The following is a 26089-nucleotide window of genomic DNA, read 5'->3' on the forward strand; positions in this document are numbered from 1 at the left end:
GGTGGAGAGATAATGTTCATGCCTCACACTTCCAGTAAGTTGATACTTTTGTGTGGAGTTTGAACATTTTCCCTTGTCTGCAGATTTTCCCCAGTGCTCCACTTGCCTTCCACATCCCAGTGACTTGCTTGTTGGTAGGTTAATTGATTACCATAAATTACCTTGCAGTTTCCTGTGACCAAGAAGAAAATAAAAGTGAAATTGATGAGATGTGAAACAGAATAGGTTATTAGAAAACAACTGGAAGAATGATGATTGGGCTGGCATAGACACAATGTTTAGAATGGCTTAATCCTATGTTGTAAAATAGGGAATCAGCTTCTTTTTCACTAGTGTATCCATATAGCTATGATTCTTTAGCCCTGGAGTATTTTGTTACATCAAAGCCTTCACATTCTTGTGGCACCAGAACTTGACAAAGTATACTTATGTTTTATAAGTGCTCATCATGACTTCCTTGCTCTTGTTTTTTTATGCCACTGGTTGTAAAGTCCAGAACCACATATGTTTTGTCAACAATTTTCTCATCCATTTCTGCCACTATCAATGAGTTAAGTATGCATTCTTCCAGATCACTGTTTTCTTCAGAATTATGTCCTCTGTCTTCTGATGCAGAGATTAAACTGAGGAAAGATCATGAGGCCAGAATCAGAGCAACACTGTTATCCTGAAAGATTATTTGACTGGGAGAGCTGCTGAGTTAGGAAGGTTTAATACCACAGAGATAGTCGGCAATGAAGCGCTGAATGTTTAAGTTGGCTCCCTGCAAAGTAACAAATGTGTAAACGTGACATGTGTTGGAGCAGTGGGTACAAAGTTTAGGATGATCCCATTTATCGAGAATTTGAAGCCCAATAGGGACTATAAATTCATGGATGGGGGATTCTGCAGCAGAAACATGAGGCAGGAAAAAGAAACTGTATGACCATAAATACGTGCTGCTTCTTTGACAGCGTATTGGGTTCTTCTTACTCTCAGCAATTAAGTGGCTTTAAAAACACCTTTTGTTGATAGAATTTTGGCACCAATCTTTATTCTATAAAGTTGGAATAAAAAGAGATGATATATTCAAGTTGGGGTTAACAGAACTGCTTGCTTACCAATCTTGGTAAGTTGCTGATTTGTAGAACTTCATACAGATTAATGGGACATTAAGCAAAGGCATGCTGAGCTCGTGCATCAGAGGCCAAAGATGCTGTTCTGTACATTTATGTGGGAATATGTTCATTGTTAATTTGCCTTGCTTTTTCTTTCTTTTGTTTGAAGTTTTTTGTAGCTTCTGATCCAACCGTGAAGGCTGACAGATTGTGGCATGACAAATACACTCTGAGAAAATCAATGATTCCATCCTTCATCACAATGGATAAGGCCAGAAAGGTGATGACTCAGGAAATATTGTGAAGCTTGAAGGGGGAGATTTTAATTCTGCATGCTCATTTACAACATTCTTGCAATTTCTGTATCTTGAAAAAAAAAATGGTTGAACGCATAAAGTTTTAATCAAGCTATGGACAATGCAGATACCGTACTTGACGGCATATAAGACATGCAGGCATACAAGACGACCAACCCCCATTTCAGCAGGGAATATTAACATTTTTTTGTGTATTTACGGGTAAGCAGAATGTTTTAAATTCATTCTCACTCACTTTGCTGTAGCGGCTTCTCCTTGGTAGGACCGGGGTCCCCACTGACAACCCGTAGTGGTTGGCGAATGGGTTCCTCTTGCACCTCTTGTGTTGCTGGCGGGGACCGTTGTAGTCGGCCTTCTCACTGGGGGAAGTGAGTGGCAACCTGCTCAGCAGCCATGACGGCAATGCCGAGTGGACCGCAGGGGATCCCTCCCTCCTTGATACTGGGGTCAGGCGGTCACACCAGGCGGACGTCGGGGGATCCCTCCCTCCCTGATACTGAGCCGTGCAGTGACGATGATCACTGTTGGTGTTACTCACCATTATCATCCTAATTTCAACTTCGCATACAGGACCTGGGGGATATTTTTGAGCCACTTTTTGTGGGGTGGGGGGGGATAAAGTGGGCCTTGTACGCCGTCAAATACAGTACTTCAAACATTTTTTACTTCTGCTTTGGATAATACTCATCATTGTCCTAAACTGGGTTGTTTATTATCACATGCATTGAAATACAATGACAAACTTGGCTTTGTGTGCTATCAAGGCAAGTCAACCCACACTAAAATACAACAGGTTATGTAAAATAAAACAAAAGTGCAGAAAAAAAGTACAGTTAATGGGCAATATCATTTTACTAAAGAGAAATCTATTGAATAGTCTGATCATAGGAAGGAAGAATCTGTCCTTCAATCCGGTGGTGTGTGTTTTTAAACTGGTGTATTCCCCGCTCAGCAGGTGAGGGGAGAAAAGAATGTGAGTGGAACACAATGAGTCTTTTAATATGTTAGCTACTTTCCCAAGACTGTGTGAAGCATAAACTGAGTCACTGGACAGGAGGTTGGTTTGCATAATGGCCTGAGTTGCATTCACAACTCTCTGCGATTTCTTGAGGTCCTGGCAGAGCAGTTTATGCACCAGCCTGTGAAATTTCTGGATGGAATGCTTTCAATAATGCATCTATAAAAATAGGTAGCAGACATTGGTGACTTGACAAATTTCTAAAAGCTTCTAAGAAGTGTGCTTTGGCTGTAGTGCCAATGTGGTTGGACCAGGACAGATTTTTGGTGGTATTTAAAAGTCTGAGACAGGTGTCCTTGTTGTCCAGATGCTGCAAGGCTGTATATAGGATCAGGAAAATGACTTTTGCTGTCAATCTGTTTTGATAGGAGGTGAATTGTAATGGGTTGAGGTTGTCTGTGAGGCTGGTGTTAATGTGAGCCATGACCAGCCTCTTGAGCATTTCATGATGTGGCTATCAGAGAGACTGGGCAGTAGTCATTGGGTCATGTTGTTAAATAGCATAGTCTGCAGACGCTATGATTGTAATGCATACAGAAAAGTGCTGTAAAAACTCAGCAAGTTACACAGCATCCAAAGGAAGCAAAGGGATTTAGCCAACATTTCGGGCCTTTGCTCTTCATCGAGACATGAGCGAAAAGCAGGCAGGTGCCTGAATAAAAAGAGGAGAGGAAGAAAAAAGGGGCTTGGGGTGATGTATAGGACAACAGGCAAGAGGTCATGTTAAAGAGCAGGCAGGCGCCTGAATAAAAAGGTGGGGGGAGGAGAGGAGGGAAGAAGGATGCGCGCTGGCCAACAGGCAAGTGGTCATTGAGTTGTGTTGTTTTTCTTTGGCTTGTAGTGGTCTTCTTAAAGCAGGTAGTTGAGAGTTAAAGTTGTCCATGAATATTCCCGTCAGCTAGTACACGCAGATTTTTGGTATCATGCTCGGTGTCTCCTTCTGGGCCAATCGTGAACTGCAGGTCCCCTCTCAGGAAGGCTGATCTATCAACTAAGATGGTAACCATGGGAGTGGGTGTGCCTGAGGCCTAAGGCAGATGAGATCAATTTGCTGTCCTGTTCAAAGCAAGTATAAAATGCATTGAGTTAATCTCTGTTCAAATAGATGTATTGGAACCAAGATGCGAGAGGGTGCTGAGGGCTTCCTGATCATGCTGGAGGTTTGGATCTAGATCTCTGGTTGCTGATGGTTGGGACTAAAGGCTGGATGGCTGCGGGAGCACTGAATGCAAATTCATGGGCACTCAGTGACCGGGGGGATTTCTCCTTGGCTTCTTTTTCTCTGATTAAGGGGCGCCAGGCAATTTGTGCTGTTGCCAAACCTTTGTCTGCCTTGGAGTAGACTAAAGGAAATTTTGTGTAATATCACCCTTTTTTTAAATTACCTGGCAATAAAAGAATCTTGAATAGATTCCTCTTGAATGTTACTTTCATATTTGCTTTCTGGCAGTGTGTCTCCTTGTCTATAATCTAATCCATTCCAATCAGATAACATCCAAGTGCACCTCGTCAGCATCCTTTTCTGAACCTCCACATAGATCCACTCATATGGTGATTGTGGACCTTATTCCAAATGTGAACGAGCCAGTTTGTTCAGTGACAGCATGCAAATTATGTATTCCGTGCCTTGACTGACTAAGGCAAGCATGCTATATTCGTTTTTTCTATTGTCATGTAATAAAACAGATGTGAGGCAAAGCCACCATCACCAGAAATTGCCCAGCACCCCTCACAAACAGGAAAAGACAAATGAAAAAGTCCTTTCAGAGTCATTGAGTACCCGTGGATTTGCCTCCAGCGCTCCTGTAGTCTCTGCAGCCTCGCAGACTTCAATCCAAACAATCAGCAACCCGACCTCCAGGTCCAAATCTCCATCGCAACCAGGAAGCCTTCAGTGCCCAAGACCCCTATTGAGTCCCTCTTGCCCTCTGGACCCACTCACATCCTGGTTCCAATACCTGGTACCCTATCAGCCAGTTTCAAGCCAGTCTTCAGCAGCCTGCGGCCAGGTGCAAGTCCTTTGAATGCAAGTCATCAGCAGCCCATGGCCTGTTTGGGTTCCTCGCCTCATGTCACCAATAGCCCACTGCCTGTGTGTTCTTCAGCCATAGAACCCCTTACTGGCCTGCTGCCATGATTACTGTCTTATAGGCTCATCTCCTCTGTTTCTCCTTCTCAGCAGGAGGGGGAGGTCACTGGTGCCCTGCATTGGTCTGCTGCAACCCCTCGAGGGTGCTGCCAAACATGAGCGCCTCCACAGACTCCGCAGTTGCTAGATTTTAACAGGCTATTTAAACCCTGTATGGAACCGTTGGTAGTAATATTGGGCAGAAGAACCCTGCGGAGGAGCGCTGTGTCTTCGCTCTCCGCAGGTCTACACCAGCAGCAATGCTGCCATTACAGCAATTCCAGCAGTGCTACCCCTTTCTTTGAATTGTTTTATCACTATAAGTGCTGCCACTTTCAGGGAATTATTAACTCGCATCTGAAGATTCCTCTATATGTCACTGCTCCAAAAGGGTCCTCCCATTTACGGTCGGCTTTCCACTTGCATTCCACGTGCACTTTTCAGATTAAATTCTTTTTCTCCACCCAAATTTTTAATTGAACTATATCCTGCTGTTTGCTTTGACAACGTACTCACTATCCATGACTCCATCAATTTTCATGTCATCTGCAAATGTGCTAATGAGACCCCTATATTTTTATCAAAATGTTTACACTTTATACCTTTACAGAACATGACTGGTCACGGACCTCCATTTAGAAAATCATCCCTTTACCATTACCCTCCTCTTTCTGTGACCAAAGCCAATTGTGTACATTCAACTCCCAGGTGAATATGATGTGCCTTATTCTTCTGGATCACTCTACCATGGGGACCTTGTCAAAAGCTTTACTCAAGTCCTTGTAGACAATATCCCCTGTCCTACTTGGGGATAGTTGAAAGCCGTATATTTAGTTCTTTCGCTGATCATTCTTGAAACTGCATTTGGTGGTTCCAGTTTTGGGAAATGAATGTACTAACAACTTTTGCAGTGATTTTGAAAGCATTTGGTGACTTTGTACTTAAAAACTGGACTTTTTTTCTGCTTCTGTCTCAGGTGCTTTTGATTGGGAAATCCATAAATTTTTTGCATCAAGTGTGTCATGATCAAACTCCAACAGCGAAGATGATGGCTGTGACGAAATCAGCTGCTTCACCAAAAGATGGTACTGTGCAATTGTCACTCATCCCTAAATTTGGAGTTGTTAAGCGCTTTGCCATTTCTTGGGTGGTATTAAAATGAGCTTGAAAGTGAAACCACATTTTTATTTTTCCTTATTTGTTAATACTTTCATACATTTAATTAGATTGGGGATGAAATGAAAGAATGGCATTGGCAAGGGGCTTGTGTAGAGAAAAATACTTTGGCGAGGGAATATTTTGTGATGGAAAATATTCTGATTTGATGAGTCATGAGAATTTATTGCCATATACACAAGGACAATCTATAGAAGCTCAGAAGCTCTGAAATTCTTAAACTGCGGCAACCAAACTTGTAGATAAACCAACTACAAAAGTAAGCATTGTTACCACAATATGCCAAGACAGATAAAGAGATAATAAGCAGATAGAGATTCACAGTTCAAGTTAGTACAACAAAAAAAATGAACACTTCAATCGTGTAAATAGTTATTTTTGTTCTCTCAGGCTATGTTAGACACGGAGGTTAAGGGCCTGATGGCTGTTAGATAAGAACTGTTCTGGAACCTAGTGCTGCTAGTCTTCAGGCCTCTATACCCTCTGCCTTGGGGTCCTTGATGATGTTGGCTGCATTCTTCAGGCCGCTTCTCCAGATGTCTGACCTACCGGTCAGTGCCCATGATGAACTATGTTTGTCATTTTCTGCAGCCTTCTGAGTTCCTGAGCACATGGGTTATCAAACTAGTCTGAGAAAACCAATCAGTATACTTTCCCCCGTATATCTGTAAAAATTTGATGCAATCTAAGATGACATGCCATCTTAGAAAGTAAAAACATTGGTGTGCATTCTTCACAGTTGCTTCAATGAGCTGGGTCCAGGAGAGGTCCTCCCAAAAATAGACTCCCAAGCACTTTTTGTGTCAGTAAAAACAGACTGTCATCATTTATCACAGTGGTTCTCAACCTTTTGCTTTCCACTCACGTACCACTTTAAGTAATTCCTATGCCCTAAGTGCTCTGTGAATAAGGGATTGCTTAAGGAGGGTGGAAAGAAAAAGTTTGAAAACCACTGTTTTAACCGTACTTAATTGACTCGTTAAGTGCCTGGTTTCAAAATTCCAAAGGAAATGGGCCAATGACAATTTTTCTCAAGCAAAATATTTCAGTAACAATTGGGTCGAGAACAGTGATTCTCAACCTTCCCTTCCCACTCACAGACCACCTTAAGTAATCCCTTACTCATCACAGAGCACCGATGGCACAGGGATTAATTAAAGTGGGATGTGAGTGAAAAGAAAAGGGTTGAGAACCACTGATTTAGCATGTCCTTCCTAAAGTTTACAATAAGCTCCTGTTTTAAAACACGCTGAGAGTAAAATTGTTGTTCTGGTATCACACAATCAGATTCTCGATTTCCATCCTATATTCTAACTCATAATTTCTGTTATTTGACCAATAACAGTGGTATTGTCTGCAAATGTATAGATTACTTTGGAGCCAAATTTTGTTAAAAAAATTATGAATGTATAGAGGAAAGATCAGGGAAGTAAGCACACAGCCTTGAAGTGCCCCTGTGTCGATGGCCAGCACGGAGGAGGTGGTGTTGTCGATCTGCACTGATTGGAGTCCGCTGATAAGGAAATCAAAGATCCAGATACAAAGAAACGAACAGGTTCCCAGCTCGCCAAGTTTGATCATTTTGTTGACATGATGGTGTTACTAAACTATAGTCAATTAACAGCCTGATGTCAGTGTTCTTGCAATCTAAAAGTTCTAAACGAGAGTGGAGAGCCAGTGAGATGTCATCTGCTATTGATGTGTTGTGATAATAGGCAAATTGAAGTAGGTCCAGGTCCTCCTTCAGGCAGATGTTGATTTGCTCTGTAACCAACCTCTCAAAATACTTCATCAAGTAAGTGAAACCATCTGATAATTGTTGAGACAGGACACCTTGCTCTACTTTGCCACTGGTATGATGATCTGTATTTGACAGCATTCTAACATGTGAACTGATGTGCAAGCAGTTATAAATATAGTCACTGAGTAATTAGTAAATAAAAAGATTCCATAAATTCTTAAACTAAATCAGGTAAGTACCGTATATATGCGTGTAATAGTCATACCATGTAAAAGTCAACCCCCTGTTTTTGGCCCAGAAATCTGATATTTTCCATATTTCGCATGTAGAAGTCAACCCTTCCCAATTTTTGGCCCCAGCTGCCACCCATCCAAACTCTCGACGCCCCAACTGCGGACTCTCACCTCAGCTACCCGCCCATCTGAGTTCCCAGTGCCCTGACTGCAGATTCACGCCAAGGACCCGGCTGCCCGCACATCTGAGCTCCCAACACCCTGAGTGTAAACCGTGAACTCTCACCTAGGCCCTGGCCGCCCACCCATGAGAGCTCCTGACACCCTGAATGTAGACTTACCATCCAGTCCTGGCCGGTTGCCCACCCATCCAAGCTTCTGACCCTTTGTACAATGCAGGCACAGTCAAAAGTAGATGCATGTGATAGTCAAACCCCTAAATTTTACCCTAAAAATTGGTCCACAAAATTTGAATATTACATGTGTAAAAATAGTAGCTTATCCATCTACTACGTGAATTAATTTCTGGGACCACCTTCAATCCAATCTTGACTTGGTTTTTGGGCTGCTTGTTAAGTTATAAATATTTGTATTATGAATGAAGTGAGTTAAGACATAATCAGTGAAATGATTTTATTTGCCATTTTAATCCCATTCTAGCTGCTGAGTTGTTCACTGATTTGGAAGGTGCTTTTCAAGAAAAAATTGATGCAGCGTATCATGAGACCAGCAAATACTTGCTCAATGTTCTCAACCAGAATTATCATTTGCTGGAGCACATAAAAGCTGCACGGCGTTACTTACTCTTGGGTCAGGGGGACTTTGTTCGTCATCTCATGGACTTGCTGAAGTGAGTACTACTCGATAGACTTGAGAGTATTGTGACGGTACTGGGTATCAAGGTTGTTATTGATTTGCTATTTTTGGTCATTCTATCAGCACTTAATTGCTACATTAACATAGGCAACAGGTGAAATCTCAGGAGCTCCACAGTATGGATGGATTTAGAAACAAAATAGCTCCTGCTGGATCAACAAGGGAAGAAGGGGCTTCTTCAGAATGTATGTGAAATTTATTTATTTTTGGTGGGAGTAGCGGGTCTCAGGTGGCTTCTGGATTTGCGTGATATGAGTCATTGAGAGGTTGTTGTTCATTGTAAAATGGTGAGTTAAGGAAAATGTTGGTTGGATGGGAGGCTGTTTGAATACTGAAAAACTAGGGGAGAGGACTAACACTGAACCTTGGGTAGAATTCCTGCTTCACCCTTGCTGGACCCATGAATTAGCCACTCTCCAGCAGCAAGCTACGTTGTTCAAGATATCACACAGAACATGATTACACAAGTACGAAGGTGTGATTAATGAACGTACTGGATAAAGAATTATCTAGTTGTTGTAGTCACCCACCCCAGAAACAGACTCTGGCCCATCATGTCCATGTGGGCTATCAAGTTCCTATCACTGTTAATCCCATTTATAGCCTTCTTGCATGAAACAATCAGCAGCGATGAGGGGGAAGAATGATAAAGAAGATTATTATTTCAGTGGAGTAAAATTTCACAGAAGTTGATTCACAAAGGAATATGAGAATCCTATACGTGAAATTAATTCATCAGGTATCGGAAAAGGAGATTGGAATATAAAAGTAGTTAAATTTTAGCATAATGCATTAGTGAGGCCTTATCTAGAATACTTTATGTGGTTATAGTCATACAACGTAGAACGGTTCTTCAGCCCAACTTGTCTGTTCTGACTGAATTGATATTTTAGATTTGTTCCATTTGTGTACATTTGGTCCAAATTAATCTAAAACTTTACTATTTATAAATGTTTGCTGTCTCTCTTAAACATTAAAAATTGTACCCATTTCTCAGTTCATGAATTATCACATTATATCTGGTACAGTGTGGAGGGTTCTTCTGTGAGCAGCCTTGTAAATCAGCATGCGTATAGTTGTACAAAGTAGAAGAGCAAGAGCACAATATGTAGAACAATTATTAAAAGGAAAAATTATTGCATAGCAAATACAGCTTGAGAGCACTGCGTGAGATTCTTCCTCTCCCAGCTTGTTTCAGATATGGACCATCTTCCATATGGAAAAGGTTCTCCCTCAGGTCCAGGTTTGAGGTATCTCAGCATTACAACAATGTTCTCATGTTAACCTAGGTCCTCTACTTGTAGAATCTTCTATCCTACAAAAAATACTTTATCTCTGTCCATCATGATTTCGTAAGGTCACTTACTAAGGTCACCCCTCAGCTACATCCGCTCCAGGGAAAAGAATCCTAGTCTATCCAACCTCTCCTTGTAACTCAACCCCTCCAGTTCCAGCTACATCTTGCTGAATCTCCTCTACACCCTTCCAACTTATTGTCAACCTTCCTACAGATGGGTGACCAGAACTGCATACACTGTTCAAGTGTGGTATCATCAATGCCTTGTTTAGCTGAATGATGAGGCCACACCTTTGAATTCAATACCCCTCCCAATGAAGGCAAATATGCCAGACCCGTCCTTCACCACCCAGACCACCAGAGTCTTCACTTCTAGTGCATGATGTGCGTGTCTCTTTAGGCCTCCCTTCTACAACACTCTCCGGGGCCCTGTCATTTACTGTGAAAGCTCTATCCTAGTTTGACTTGCTAAAGTGAAGTACCTCTCACTTGTAAAAAGTTGCATTCTATTTGACACTCCTTGGCCCATCTTCTCAACTGATCTGGATCTTGTTGGAAACTTAGAAAATCTTCCTCATTGTCCTCTGCACTACCAATTTTGGTGTTAACTAGTCAGGTTAACTGCTTTGCCATCCAAATTGTTTAAAAAGATCATGAACACTAGTGGAACTAGCAATGACCCCTCAGACACACAGCAGGCTATGGACTACCAATCAGAAAAACAATCTCCAATACTATCCTCTGATTCTATCCACATGCATTTTTGAATTCAATAGACCAAATCTCTTTGGATCCCATGAGATCTTACCTTCAAGACTAACCTGCTATGTGAGACCTTGCAGAAGCAGAATTAGGCCACTTGGTCCATTGACTGCTCTGGCAGATGTATTTTTCCTCTCAGCCCCATTGTCTTGCCTTCTCTCTGAAACTGTTTACATTCTTACCATTCAAGAATCAATCAAACTTCATTTCAGATATTGCCAAAGACGCCTTCCACAGCCGTTTCTGGCAATAAATTTGATAGATTCATTACCCTCTAGTTGAAATTTCTCCTTATCTCTGTTCGAAAGGGAAATGTGGTCTGTCCAATGGAGGTTAAACAAGAAACCTACAGATGCTGGAGAACAGGAACAATACACAAAAGTGCTAGAGGCTCTCAGCAGGTCATACAGCATCCATGTAAAATAGTTGTCAATTGACGTTTCAGGCCTTCAAGAATGCCAAAGATCAGGCAGATGTCCGAATAAGAATATGAGAATGGGGGGAGAGAAGCACGAATTTAAAGGTGATGGGTCGGACGGGACGAAAAGAACGAAGTCATCTGATAGAAAGAAAGAAGGGAAGGGGGTGTGGAGGAAGGAAGGTGCAGATGATAGGGTCTGAACAATGCATTTTAAAACCTCAGAATTATTTTTTTATATTCTAGTCTTCTAAATGAATGCTATTATTGCATTTGCCTTCTTTGCTAATGTCTTAACTTGCAAGTTAACCTTTTGGGGAAAGAAACCTGCACTCAGACTTCCAGGTTCACCTGGACATTCATGTTCTGAGCTCTCTCCCCATTTAGAAAATAATCTATTTATTTATTCCTTCGACCAATGTGTGCGACCATACACTTTTCTATGCTGCATTCCGCCTGCTGTTTCTTTGCCCATTCTCCCAAAGTGCCCAAGTCCCTGTGCAGATTCCCTGCTTTCTCAGTACTACTTGCCACTCCACCATCTTTGTATTATGTGCAAACTTGGCCACAAAGCCATCAATCTGTGGTCTAAATCATTTCCATTTAACCCGAGAAGTTAGCCTTGTTAAAATCTATATATGCATATATTTACATTTGAGCCTGACATCAGTAGTGAGAAATTGCTGGAGGGGATTCTGACAGACAGGATCTCTCAGCATTTGATAGAGAGTTGTCAGTGTGGCTTTGTGCATGGGAGATCACAAAATGGATTCTTTCCAACCAGTTTTTCTCATTGGTGATAACTGATCCATACATTGTCGTCAGGAAGAGAGAACAGCCTCACTTTCCAATTTTCCTTCATCTGTACGATGTGCCTGAAGGATTAAAACCTGTCAGTACAGTGGGACACATGTTCATTCGTTTTTCTTAATCACATCATCTTGAAAAATGCAATCATCTTGCCTGAGTGCGTCCTTGTATCCAGAGAAACTATAGTCTTTTATTCATAATCAATAAATGTAGTCACACTTCAACACACAGATTTCCATGGAAGGGAGAGTTGGAAGGAAGGATCATTCCTGTAAGAATTTAATAGAGTTGAACAAGTGTATAAGGGGGAAGTTGGAAATGTCATGAAAAGTATGTATCATTTTAAATATAGAAGACACTAGTTATAATCTTGGATTGTCACTGGAGCACAATGAATCATTTTCAGAATATATGAGTTGGAATTCATAATAATTGAAAACAATATTTATACTTCTATTGCTTAACAAGTTTACCTAGAGAGTAAACGTCCTCAAGATTAATATCAGCATTTATTTGGCATTTTTAAAAATAGAAAAATTTTCGTAATGCCTCAGAAAGTAGTGATCGAATGAAATATGATAGTGAACTTCAGGAGGACCAGGAATGGCCACCCTCCACCACACATTAATAACTCAGTAGTGGAGAGAGTAGAGAGCACCGTTCCTCCGAATCTACTTAACAAGTGACCTATCTTCAGGGTCAGCACCAGAACAAGTGTGAGAGGAGGCCATTAGGGTAACCGAGTAGAGCACAGTCTGACAGTCTTAAACTTGCTCAGAAGTGGGTGGGGGAAGGGGGTGCTGGCAGCAGCCTAACTGCCCGGGTGGAGCATAGTCCAATAGTTGTCGACTTGGGGGTGGGGGAAGGGGGTGATGGCAGCAGCCTAACTGCCTGGGTGGAGTATAGTCCAATAGTTGTCGACTTGGGGGTGGGGGAAGGGGGTGCTGGTGGTGACCTACCTGTGCCGAGTGGACGTAAAACCTCCTCCGTCCCTCTGACGTAGCAGCCAAAAGCGCTGCTCCTATTGTGCGGAGACTCACTAGCGTGCGTCAAGCTGGACGCTAGTGACGCTTGGCGCATGCTAGTGGTGGGGGCAGGTCTGACGGTCAGCAGTGGCCAGGGGCGTATGGAGGCAAAGGATTCCAGAGATTAACCATGCTTTGAGAGAAGAAACTCTTGACATGTCAGTTTGAAATGATCAGACATTTAATTTACAGCTAAGTTTCCTTAAGTAAAAACCTCTCAATATTTACCCTTAGGTTCTTGTAGGTTTGAATTAGATCACTCCTTATTCTCCAAAATGAAATGCAGATGCATCATGTCTTGCTTCCATTGATAGGACATCTCTCTCATCCCAAAAATTCCTCCTGTGAATCTCCTTTGGACTGCTTCCAATATTGCTATGCCTTTTTCTAGGGAAAGGAACAAAACTCTGCAGTATTCTCGGTGAGGCCTAACCATCTCTCTGTATAACTGTAACAAAACTTCATAGCCTAAACTCCAGTGCTTTCACAATAACGGCCAACATGCCATTGCTCTCTTATCTGTTTGTTGGACCTTTCTGCTGACTTTTTGTGATTCATGTGCAACACCTAGATCCCTCTGAACTTTACTCACCTGTAGTTTCTCTTCATTTAGATGAGAAACTGTCTTTTGATTTCTCTTAATGAAGTGGATGATCTCACATTAACCTCAATTTGCCAGAGTTTCATCCAATCACTGATGAGACTTTTTCTCCCACTACTGTGGCTTGACCCACTGAGTTCCTCCAACAGATTTCGTTTAATTTCATCCAGTCAGTCACTCTATCTTCATCCCTTTGCAACAATACAAGATCCTCATTACAATATTGTCATTCCACCTACTTTTGCAATACAGATACATAATCTTTATCTGATATTCTGAAAATTGAAACCTATGAACATTTTTTTCCATGGATGTTATCTGCACATCAAAGCTCGCATTTGATGCCAAATATGACCTGATGCCACCCACTGCTGTCCTGCTCTGTGCCCTAGTACTCCTACCAGTCAGACATACTTCTGCTGCTCACTGACTTTGAGGACCGTGAAAATATCAAAAAGAGCTGCAGTCCCCCATACGTAACAGAGAGAAGCAGAAGAGGAAGCTTCTGTCATTAAGTGATAGCGCAGAAAGTGGAGTTATTGCCAAGCTTGATCGTGGTGTATCTGTGTGGCATCTTACTAAAAATTATGGTGTGGGAACTACCACCATATGAGACTTAAAGAAGCAGAAAGATACGTTGTTGGTTTTACAGGGACAGTGATGACCAGAAACTCATGAAAAATAGGAAAACATTGCATTGGACAAAAAAAACGCAGATCTTGACCGTTTGCTGATTGAGTGGATCGACAACGAGAAAGTGAACGTATACCACTGACTGGTTTGATTGTCATGAAACAAAGCTAGAAAATTCCTGGAAGAACTGATCCTTGAAGGCAAGGTTGACTGCAGAAATTTAATCTGTGGTGAAAAAGATTCTGCTGATTATAATGTGCTGAACATTACATTGATGAATTTGCCAAGATGGTATCTGATGAAAATCTTAGTCGAGAGCAAATTTACGAAGCACTCTGCTGGAGCTACATCCCTTGGAAAACATTAACAATGGCTGATGAAAGAGCATCATCAAGTTTCAAGGACAATAAGGATAGGGAGATTGTTCTTGGGTGTGCAAATGCTGAAGGCACACAAAAGTGAAGGATGGTGTGCTTAGAAAAAGCCAACATCTGAGATGTTTTAAAGGTATAGCAAAGTTAACTGCATTATTATGCAAGCAAGAAAGCTGATATGAGAAGCAGCTGAGCATGAGATTATGGCAGTTGATTCAAATAAGGAGAGACTGCTTGGACAAAAACCTCTGTTAATGAAACAGATGACACTGGAAGAAGTCTTTCAAAAGACTCCAACCTGAAGACGATGGTCACCATATTTTCAGGTGTTTAGCTTGGTTTGAACTAACGTATTTGAAGTTTTACTTAAAAATAAAAAGTACACTAGTAATTGTAATTTTATGGTCTATCTTTATCTCACCATTTACCACCACGTCCCAACCAGCGCGGCTGTCTCTGGAAACCCCCCACCTGTCCAGAGACCATTCTAGTTTGAGTGTGTCAGCACGATTACCTAACATACTGCTTTTACTATTATCCAAAAATTTATAAATTCCCTCCATGAGGTCATTGTTGTTGTTAGTAAACAGGTGTGGGCCAAGAACCAATCCATTGGGTACTCCTCTAGTTACATCCTTCTAGTGTGAAAAGACCAGCTTTGAAAGAAGGCAGTCTGTATGATGGAGGCAATCTGAGTTGAAAAATTAGCAATAATCCTTAGCAAACTTGTTCCCAAACCTTTCTCTCTTTCTCACTCACACACACACGCACACGAAATCGGAAACTGCCTCCTTACACACTCTCTCTTCCCCCCCCCACACCCCCCCCCCCCCGGCGCGCACACACACACACATTCTAATAGGAAATTGGGAACCACCTCCTTACACATACACAGACCCTTCGCAAGGACATGTATTGTGTCCTCCACTATACTCCCTCTTTACCTACAAGTCTACAGCTCAGTACTGTTCCAACTCCAAATACAGTAGCACTACCAATTTTTTTTAAAAAAGATAATTTAGCCATTATCTGAACTTAATGATCATTAACTTGAGAGAGGGGGCAGATCCAACACCCCTGCCTACGTTAATAGCACTGAAATCCAAAGAATAGATATTATCACTATCTTAGGAGTAACCATCTCCAATGACATGACCTAGGTCAAGCACATCAATGTCGTGGTCGAGAAAGCACACCAACATCTCTAATTTCTTTGAAAACTAAGGAAGTTTGGCATGTCCCTCTTGTCGCTCAACAACTACTGCAGTGTACCATTGAAAGCATGCTTTTTGATTGCATCACAGTGTGGTACGAGAGCAGCTCTCCTCAAGGTTGGAAGAAGCTACAGGAGATAGTGCAGCTCAGAATATAATGCAAAGTTCTCTCCCCTCCTTTGGCTCCATTTACATCTCCCATTACTTAGCCAAGGAAGTCAACATACTGAAATACCCTCACACCCCAGGCACACTCTCTTCCTCATTTCACTCCTCATGAGCGAAAGGCTCAAGCGTTTAAAACCATACACCAACAAGCTTAAAGACAGTTTCTTCTCTGCAGCCATCAGGCTCCTAAATGAACCCCATAATAGTGCTATTGTACTGCTATTGCTTGGTGCTAATTGATCTTCTTTTTCATTGTAATCCTATACTGCATTCTGCAAGTTCTCCCCCTCCCTTCCCACCTCCACCTGCTTGTTGATATGCCATCCCTTCCTCAACCACCTATTACCTGCCTTTGGGACTGTGCTCCTCCCTTTGCTCCTTCCTCCCCTCCTCCCCATCATCCCTATTTTGTTCAGGTGCCTGCCTACATTGATGAGGACACAAGCCTGAAACATTGATTTTATGTCTTTGCTATATAAAGTACACTGTTTGACCTGTTAAATGTCTCCAGCATTGTTTTTTTCCTTCAACCATGGTCTCTGCAGACTTGCATGTTTTTCTCTGTTGTGCTCTTTTCATGTCTGTATGAATGTTGAAGATAATGTGTTCGTCTGTTCACAGAAGAATTCTCACTGTACTAGATACTTTGTGACAAATAAACTTCATTGTCAACAAATTGATTTGGCCCAAGACTCAGAAAGCAGAAATACCATTTGTCAATGGAGCTGAGTCTGTTACACACCCTTGCTTCAGTCTTGCTCAGATATATGTATGACTGGAGTTACCTTAGATTTATTTATTTAATTTGAGTAGTGTGTACAGCATTCTGATTTGTTGTGAGGAGGGCAATATGCTCGAATTTAAGTGTGACTATATGATGGTGTGAGCTGGTGGATTATGCGTCATACCTCTGCACATAATCTAATCTCAGACAGAAAAATGCTGGAGGAACTCTACAGGTCTCTCAGCATCCATTGGAGGTAAAGATATACAATTCCTTCCATAAAGTTTGGAACAAAGACTTTTCTTTTATTTGCCCCTGTTCTCCACAGTTTTAAATTTGTAATCAAACAATTCACGTGATTAACATTCCACATTCCACATTCCAGATTTTATTCAAGGTTATTTGAATACGTTTTGGTTTGACCATGTAGTCATTACAGCACTTTTAATATAGAGTCCCCTCATTTTGGGACACCTTAATATTTGGCACATAGCACTGGTATGAATATTAAAATAGTCATGTTTAGTATTTTGTTGCATTTCCATTATATGCACTGACTGCTTGAAGTCTGTGATTCATAGACATCACCGAGTTCTGAGTATCTTCTCTGGTGATGTTCTACCAGGCCTCTCCTGCAGCCATCTTCAGCTTCTGCTTGTTTCAGGGGCTTGTCCCCTTGAGTTTTATCCTCAGCATAAGGAAGGCAAACTCAATTGGATTTGGATTGGGTGAGTGACTTGGCCATTCAAGTATTTTCCAGTTTTTAGCTTTGAAAACTCCTTTGTTGCTTTTGCGGTATGTTTGGGATCATTGTCTTGCTGTAGGATGAAGTGCTGTCCATTGAATTTGGAGGCATTTGCTCAAACTTCATCAGATGCTTCTACACACCTCAGAGTTCATTTTGCTGCTGCCATCAGCAGTTACATCATCAATGAAGATGTGCACCAGTACCTGGAGCAGCAATACATGCCCAGGACATTACACACCCACTACCATATTTCATAGATGAGGTGGTATGCTTTGGATCTTGGGCGGTTCCTTTCTGCCTTCACATTTTGCTCTTGCCATCACTCTGATACAGGTTAATCTTGGTCTCATCTGTTTTGTGGCAAGACTTTTTTCCAGAATTCTGCATACTCTTAAATACTTATTGGAAAACTAATTGCCCATCCTGTTTCTGTGGCTAACTAGTGGTTTGCATCCTGCAGTGTGGCCTCTATTTCTGTTCATTAAGTCTTCTGCTGACCATCGTCATCGACACTTCCACACCTGCTTTCTGAAGAGTGTTTGGGGATTTTTCTTCATTACGATGAGAATTCTTCTGTAATCAGTAGTGGAGGTCTACCTTGACTTACCAGTCCCTTTGAGAATACTAAGTTAGTAGTGGAGGTCTACCTTAACTTACCAGTCCCTTTGAGAATACTAAGTTCACCAGTACACCCTTTCTTCGTAATGATGCTCCAAACAGTTGATTTTGGTTATCCTAAGGTTTGGACGATATCTCTCACTGTTTTATTCTAGTATTTCAGCCTCATAATGGCTTCTTTGACATTCATTGGCACCACTCTGGTCCTGGTGTTGAAAAATGGCAACAGCATACGCCAAAAATGATCAAAAACTTAGAAGCATGCCTAACTTTCATATACCTCCAACAATGAAGCAATTAAATATACCTGAGTACTCACAAACCCCTGTGAAGCCAAATGTCCCAATCGTTATGGTGCCATGAAATGGGAAAACTGTATTTAAAAAGTGCTGTAATTTCTACACAATGATGCATGTTCTAGGAATTAAAATTTTATCAGGCATAGTTCTAACTCTTACTGATCATTTTCTTATGTTATAGGCCTGAGCTGGCAAGATCAGCCTCGACATTATATCAACATAATCTGACAGGAATCCTTGAAACGGCTGTCAGAGCCACAAATGCACAGTTCGATAATCCTGAGATCCTCAAACGCCTGGATGTAAGACTCTTGGAGGTAATTAATTATGCAAGTTTACGTAAACGTTTGGTGTTCCGGCCAGATGATTAGTAATTTCTCATCCTTGCTTTGATTTACTATCTCATTCGATTGTCATCATCTCAGACTGCTATCCTGTTAATGTTCCTTCTGTACAAACAGCAATCTAGATTCATGGTCACCATATGATTACTTAAATCATCTCAACCATTGATACAACTATCTCTGATCGCTTCTCTGCATCTTATTAAATTACACCTCGAAAATCACCAGAGTCAAAGAGAAGCTCTTTCAATCAATCACTTTCAGTCTCATTGCATGACCTTGATACAGCTGACGATATCATCATCCTCCTGAACCTTTTCACTCTCATCCAGGTAGGTGGAAGTGCACCTAGTTTCTATCCCTTTCTCTCAGTTCCTCCTCTTTGCATCTTGTCCCTGGGTGAGGCCTTCCACTCCAGGATCTCCACTTTCTTCAAGAACCTGGGATCTCTGGGGGAGAGGGCTGAGGGGGGCATGCCCATGCAGTGGATCTGAGCAGATGTGCTTTGAAAGAATTCTCCATAAAAAGTATTAAAAAGATGGACAGAAAGCTCAATAATCAAAATTTCATCGTCAAAAATGGATAAAACTAGTTCTGAACAATCGAGGCAACCAAAAACGAAAACATAAGAAGCAACAGCTCAGCCAGAAACATCAAGTGAAAGCCAGTGAGGAGCAGCACAGGAAGAACCTTAGGATTGGCTGAACCCAGCAGAGCTGGGGGTTTGGCCCAAGATATAGCCACCATCCTGAACAAGATGGAAACTTGTTGCACTTGTTTTATGAGCATTGAATCAGCAATAAGAGACGTACCGAAAATTATATCGGAAATTAAAGAAATCGTGGAAGATTTAATGGAATGAATGACTCAAGTGGAGGCTGAGCTGGATAAAACAAAAGACAGGCTAAAGGCTCTAGAAAAAAAAGCAAAAACTTGGGACACAGACAGAAAAACATTGATGGACAAGATTGATCATATGGAAAATTTCAACAGATGCTACAATGTAAGAATCATTGGACTGAGAGAAGGAATCGAGGGGAAAGATCCGCATGAGCTTCTTTGAAATATGGATCCCACAAATACTGGGACAAAACACGTTAAGTACAAAGCTGCAAATTGAAAGGGCTCACCAGACTCTCGGACAGAGAAGAAACTGCGATCAATGACCACGACCAGTCCTGGTAAGACTTTTACGTGCTTAGGAGCAAGATGCGATCTTGGAAGCAGCATACGAATATTCAAAAAATAACAATGGCCCATTGGTAGTGGACAATGAAAAAGTAATGTTTTTTCAGGACTTTAGCCCTGCCTTAGTCAAAAGACATTGAGGGTCATTGTCCCAGAAGATAATCAGCAAATGTTCAAGAATAAAGAAGAAGTGGAAGAGTTTTTCGAAAGTTGTGAAGAGATTTGAGCTGCGAGATAAGATTGAAAAGACTATTTTGGAGTGGGACTACCTGAAGGATGTATTTTTTTTTCTATTTTGTGGTACTGAGCTGTTTTGTTTTGGCTGTTATAAGAAAAATCTTTGTAATATACATGGAGAGCTCTGGAAAGAAAAGGTGGTGAAAAAACCGCTCCTCTCCCGATTTAAGGGAGAAAATGGCATTGGGAGAGGAGCAGTTTTAAAAGATGGGGCTGAAGGGAGGGGTTCTTCTTTGAAAGATTACGCAGGGTTTTCTCGCGGGTTTCCAGGCTCTATTGTTTATGTCACTGTCAGAGGAGGAGGGGGATGTGTGTGTGTTTCCTGAGAGGGAAATATATATTTTTCTTAAAAGGGAAATGTTAACAGTATTTTATTTGTTTTAATTGCAAATTTATTAGTTATATAGTATTTCTTTGAAAAATGGTATGGATAAAACATTCAAGTTTATTAGTCTTAATATCAACAGGTTAAATGGGTCGAGGAAGAGAAAAGGGGTCTTGGTATGCCTAAAGAAATTAAAAGTAGATATAATCCTTCTGCAGGAAATGCATCTTACCAAGTTTGAACATGATAAATTAAGAAGACGATGGGTAGGACAAATAATATCGCCTTCCTTTGGTTCAAAGGCAAGGGGAGTAGTGATTCTAATTAATAAAAATACACCAGTATTAATAAAAGATACACTGATTGACAAATCTGGAAAGTATGACATGGCACATTGTGATATTTATGGAGAACAGAGGACATTTATGAATATTTGTGCCCCAAATTATGATGATGAAGCCTTTATGAAGGATATCTTCTTTAAAAACAGTAGAGGAAAGACAAAGTATATTGGTTGGAGGAGGATTTTAATTTTAACTTTGCCCAAATACAAGATAAATCTGCAAGAACAGTAATGAGGGCGAAAGCAGCAAAAACCACAATTTCATAAATGAAGGATTTAAGCCTCATCAATATATGGAGGCAATTAAATCCCACAGAGAGAGACTACTCCTTTTACTCAAGCGGGCATGGTTCACATACAAGGATTTACTTATTTTTAATGTTTGCTCAGTTAAAATGTAGAGTGATAAAAACAGAATACCTACAGAGGCTTCTATCAGATCACTCACCATTAACGTTAACTATTGCAATAATGGAAAAGCAAGAAAATCCTATGCTACTTAAAAGAACAGACTTCTGCAAGTTGATATCTCTTTATCAGATAGAAATATTTTGCGAAACAAACCAGCTGTCTACTAATAATAGTTTTTTTTTGGCATGGTACAAGCTCAAAGCATATTTCAGGGGACAAATTGTATCCCATACAAAGAATATTGAGAGAATATATGGCATAAGTAAACAGTTTAGAGAAAGATATTATAGAATTAGAAAAAAAATCAAAGAACAGGTCTACAAGAAGAAAACAGATTACTAGAGAATAGAAAACTAATATATAATACAATGCAAACATATAGGACAGAAAAACCTATATTAAAAACTAAACAACAATACTATGAGTTGGGTGAATGGGAACATAAAGTCCTATCTTGGCAAATCAAAGCAGGGGAGTCATCAAGAATGATAAATGCTATAAAAACAGTCACACACTTTAATATATAAACAAAAGGAAATCAATAACATTTGTAGACAATATTACACAAAACTATACAAATCAGAATTACTAGGAGACGAGAATGAAATGGAAGAATCTTTGTCGAAGGTTGAACTTCCAAAACGAGAAGAGAGAGAAAAGATAGAACTAGACACTCCCTTTACAAGAGAAGAAACTGAAAAAGCCCTGGGTACCCTACAGGCTAATAAATTCCCACCTGAGTTTTACAGACATTTAAAGAATTATTAATTTCCCCTGTTCTGGACCAAGTAGTAGAAGCACAGACCCACCCAGAATCATTCTGAACTGTGATTATTACAGTATTACCAAAAAAAATTGACCCATTAAAAACTCTCATATAGACCATCTCTCTGTTAAATGCTGATTATAAGATGCCAGCAAAAGCGTTGGATTACAGATTCGGACAATAAAGACCAGGTAGGATTTGTTCAAGGAAGACATTCCTCAAATAAACTAGGAACATTATTTAATATAATACATCTGGCAAAATTCAAATGGAATCCAAGTACTACAGTCTCCCTGGGATGCGGATAAAGCATTGGACCATTTGGAATGGTCCTTTCTATTTAAGATACTGGAAAAGTTTTATAAACTGGATTAAAACTTTATATCGTAAACCACAAGCCATAATTATGACCAATAATCAGATGTCAGAGGTGTTCCCTTTGATTAGATCGAGTAGACAGGGATGTCCCCTGTCCCCAGTGTCATGATAATGAATATGCATGAGATGTATTCACCTGACCGGAAGTCACATGGTATGAGAGAGAGCGAGAGGGAGAGAGAGGGAGAAGAGCGCAAAATGGAGGAACAATGAAAGCTGGAGAATAAAGACACGGAGATGTTTAACTGGTAAAACTTGCGTTATTATTGTTATTAACTTCACATTTCGGGCCACAAATGTGACACCCAGCACTTTTTATTTCAGCGATTGAACTGCTGGCAGAAATGATAAGAAGGGATCCGGATATAAAGGGCTTCAAAGTTGGACAAGAAGAACACAAAATTAGTCTATTTGCTGATGATGTACTACTATACCTATCAGACCCAGCTAAATCTTTGGAAAAATTACAAAGAACACTAGAAAAATATGGAGAATATATGGTTATAAAATCAATATGAACAAATAATGCCATTGACACATTTTGAATATGAAAGATACCAAAAAGGAAGTCAATTTAAATAGATGACGGATGGAATAAAATACCTTGGAATAGCAACTGATAACAATTTTTAAAATCTGTATAAACTAAATTATATTCCTCTTTTGGGGAAGATAGAAGTCTTGCAGAAATAGAGACCTACCAATTACTCTTAGTGGGAAGGGTTAATTGCGTCAAAATGAAGGTAATGCCAAAACTATGGGATTTTTTTCAATCGCTGCCTATTACCTAAAAATTTCTTTAAAGTATTAAACAATCATATTAGACAGTTCCTATGGAATAATAAGATACCAAGAATCACACTTGAAAAACTGACATGGGACTACAGGCTGGGAGGACTCAGACTTCCAGCTTTTAAAAAAATACTACTGAGCTGCACAGGCTAGATCTCTCTCAGCCTTCTTTATGGAAGGCAGCCTCCCCTCTTGGATTCAGATGGGAATGTACTCAATGGAGAGGGGACAGCAAAGGATTTTATCTATAAATGGAATGTTAAATCTCTAGGAAAAAAAGCAGATAATCCCATACTAATACATTTGATCAGAATATGACAAGGAATTAATGAATGTATAGAAAAAAAAGTAAGGATATCAGTTAAAGCACCATTGTATAAAAATGTGTTATTGCCTATGAACATAGGCGATAGAATATTAAATTTGTGGTATGACAAAGGCATAAAATGCATTAAAAACTATCGGGAAGGAACTCTTATCTCCTTCAAACAACTAAAACACAAAGGCAGAGTGGCCAATGGAACCTTCTTTTGTTTTCTTTTGTTAGATCATTCTTAAGAAAAAGATGGGGTCCAACGTTGACCCCACCTGAAATTAGTGAAACGGAAAGAATGGTCTGGATGGGGAATACACCCAAACTTGTATTCTGAGCTCCGGAGTGAAAGTGCAAAACCAGGATTCGGACTTGAGTGTGGTGATTTCAGAATCAAGCTGATCAGATTGGTGTAAGGACAGCATGATATCAATTAGAAATGGATTGATTCAGTATAATTCTTTACCCCATTTATATCTTACCTCACAAAAGTTACATAGATCAAAAACTGAAATTTCAGAGAGGTGTTTCAGATGTGGGACTATTACAGGAACTTTTCTACATGCCACATGGTCGTACATGAAAGTGAGGCCATTTTGGGAAGACATCACAGAAAAATTAAGCAGGATAACAGGAGTGGCCTTCACAGTGACTGTGAGCTATATCTACTAGGTAATTTTCTAGAAATAAGCAACAGATTGACCAAATATTAAATCTCATTTATAAAAATAGCACTGGCAGTCGCAAAAAAATTTATTGCGATCACTTGGAAGTCAGACTCCCCGAAAGCATGATGGACTGTGGAAATGAACAGCTGTATACCTAGGGGAAAAAAGTTTCACATAATTTAAAGAACAAATATGACACTTTTGTAAAGATCTGGCAGCCATTCAGGACCACATAGCGGCCCAAATGCAGTAACAGAAAGGAATATGAATGCTGATATTATACACACCCAAAAGTGATTTCCCCAATTGTATTCTATACATTTAAAAGGCTTGTAAGCTCTCTGAACCCTTCTCCATTAACAATGGCGTGAAGCAAGGCTGTGTTCTCGCACAAACCCTCTTTTCAATCTTCTTCAGCATGATGCTGAACCAAGCCATGAAAGACCTCAACAATGAAGACGCTGTTTACATCCGGTACCGCGCGGATGGCAGTCTCTTCAATCTGAGGCGCCTGCAAGCTCACACCAAGACACAAGAGAAACTTGTCCGTGAACTACTCTTTGCAGACGATGCCGCTTTAGTTGCCCATTCAGAGCCAGCTCTTCAGCGCTTGACGTCCTGTTTTGCGGAAACTGCCAAAATGTTTGGCCTGGAAGTCAGCCTGAAGAAAACGGAGGTCCTCCATCAGCCAGCTCCCCACCATGACTACCAGCCCCCCCACATCTCCATCGGGCACACAAAACTCAAAACGGTCAACCAGTTTACCTATCTCGGCTGCACCATTTCATCAGATGCAAGGATCGACAAAGAGATAGACAACAGACTCTCCAAGGCAAATAGCGCCTTTGGAAGACAACACAAAAGAGTCTGGAAAAACAACTAACTGAAAAACCTCACAAAGATTAGCGTATACAGAGCCGTTGTCATACCCACACTCCTGTTCGGCTCCGAATTATGGGTCCTCTACCGGCATCACCTACGGCTCCTAGAACACTTCCACCAGCATTGTCTCAGCTCCATCCTCAAAATTCATTGGAGCGACTTCATCCCTAACATCGAAGTACTCGAGATGGCAGAGGCCGACAGCATCGAGTCCACGCTGCTGAAGATCCAGCTGCGCTGGATGGGTCATGTCTCCAGAATGGAGGACCATCGCCTTCCCAAAATCGTGTTATATGGCGAGCTCTCCACTGGCCACCGTGACAGAGGTGCACCAAAGAAGAGGTACAAGGACTGCCTAAAGAAATCTCTTGGTGCCTGCCACATTGACCACCGCCAGTGGGCTGATATCGCCTCAAACTGTGCATCTTGGCACCTCACAGTTCGGCGGGCAGCAACCTCCTTTAAAGAAGACCGCAGAGCCCACCTCACTGACAAAAGACAAAGGAGGAAAAACCCAACCCCAACCAACCAATTTTCCCCTACAACCGCTGCAACCGTGTCTGCCTGTCCCGCATCGGACTTGTCAGCCACAATCGAGCCTGCAGCTGACGTGGACTTTTACCCCCTCCATAAATCTTCATCCGCGAAGCCAAACCAAAGAAAGAAGCTCTGACGGTGTGTGGATTTTTATGTACGGAAAGAGGGAAGGGGTATTGTTTTGTTGTTTGTTGTTGTTGTTGGTAAGAAAAAGTTTAACATTGTGATATTGAAGATTTTATGTCTATTTTTGAAAAAAAAATCAAAAATAAAATATTCAAAAAAACAGAACCTGGACATTCTCTTCCCCTCCCCACCCCTAACTGCTCTCATTGATAAGGCCCTTACCAGCATATTGCACCCCACAGGAAGAACACGCTTGGTCTTCATTATTCGCCCCTCCATTCTCCACAGCCTACACTTCAAGTCTTCGACCAACTACAATGTGTACCCAATACCTCTTACTCTTCCAACCGCTTTCTCCTTTTCCCAGGGACTCTGGTCCTCTCTTCCCTCTCCATTCTTCTAAGGCACTCGCAGTAGGTGCAATACTTGCCCCTGAACATCCTCCATTGCCTCCATCCAAATCCATTATCAGACCTTCCATGTGAGATGGAGTTTCATGTCT

General features: G+C 41.0%; 1 protein-coding gene across 4 annotated transcripts in view; it reads left to right on the plus strand.

The window, feature by feature from the left end:
• tubgcp3 (tubulin gamma complex component 3) overlaps positions 1-26089 on the plus strand; it is a 153759-nt gene that overhangs the window by 91587 nt on the left and 36083 nt on the right. For all 4 annotated transcript variants that reach the window (XM_069890395.1, XM_069890391.1, XM_069890392.1 and 1 more), the window contains 4 exons: positions 1267-1377; positions 5537-5645; positions 8371-8560; positions 18459-18594. In XM_069890395.1, the coding sequence (XP_069746496.1) occupies positions 1267-1377; positions 5537-5645; positions 8371-8560; positions 18459-18594 (546 nt within the window). The remainder of the gene's footprint in view (positions 1-1266; positions 1378-5536; positions 5646-8370; positions 8561-18458; positions 18595-26089) is intronic.

The sequence above is a fragment of the Narcine bancroftii genome, chromosome 7 (genome assembly GCF_036971445.1).
Source record: "Narcine bancroftii isolate sNarBan1 chromosome 7, sNarBan1.hap1, whole genome shotgun sequence".
Classification (NCBI taxonomy): Eukaryota; Metazoa; Chordata; class Chondrichthyes; order Torpediniformes; family Narcinidae; genus Narcine; species Narcine bancroftii.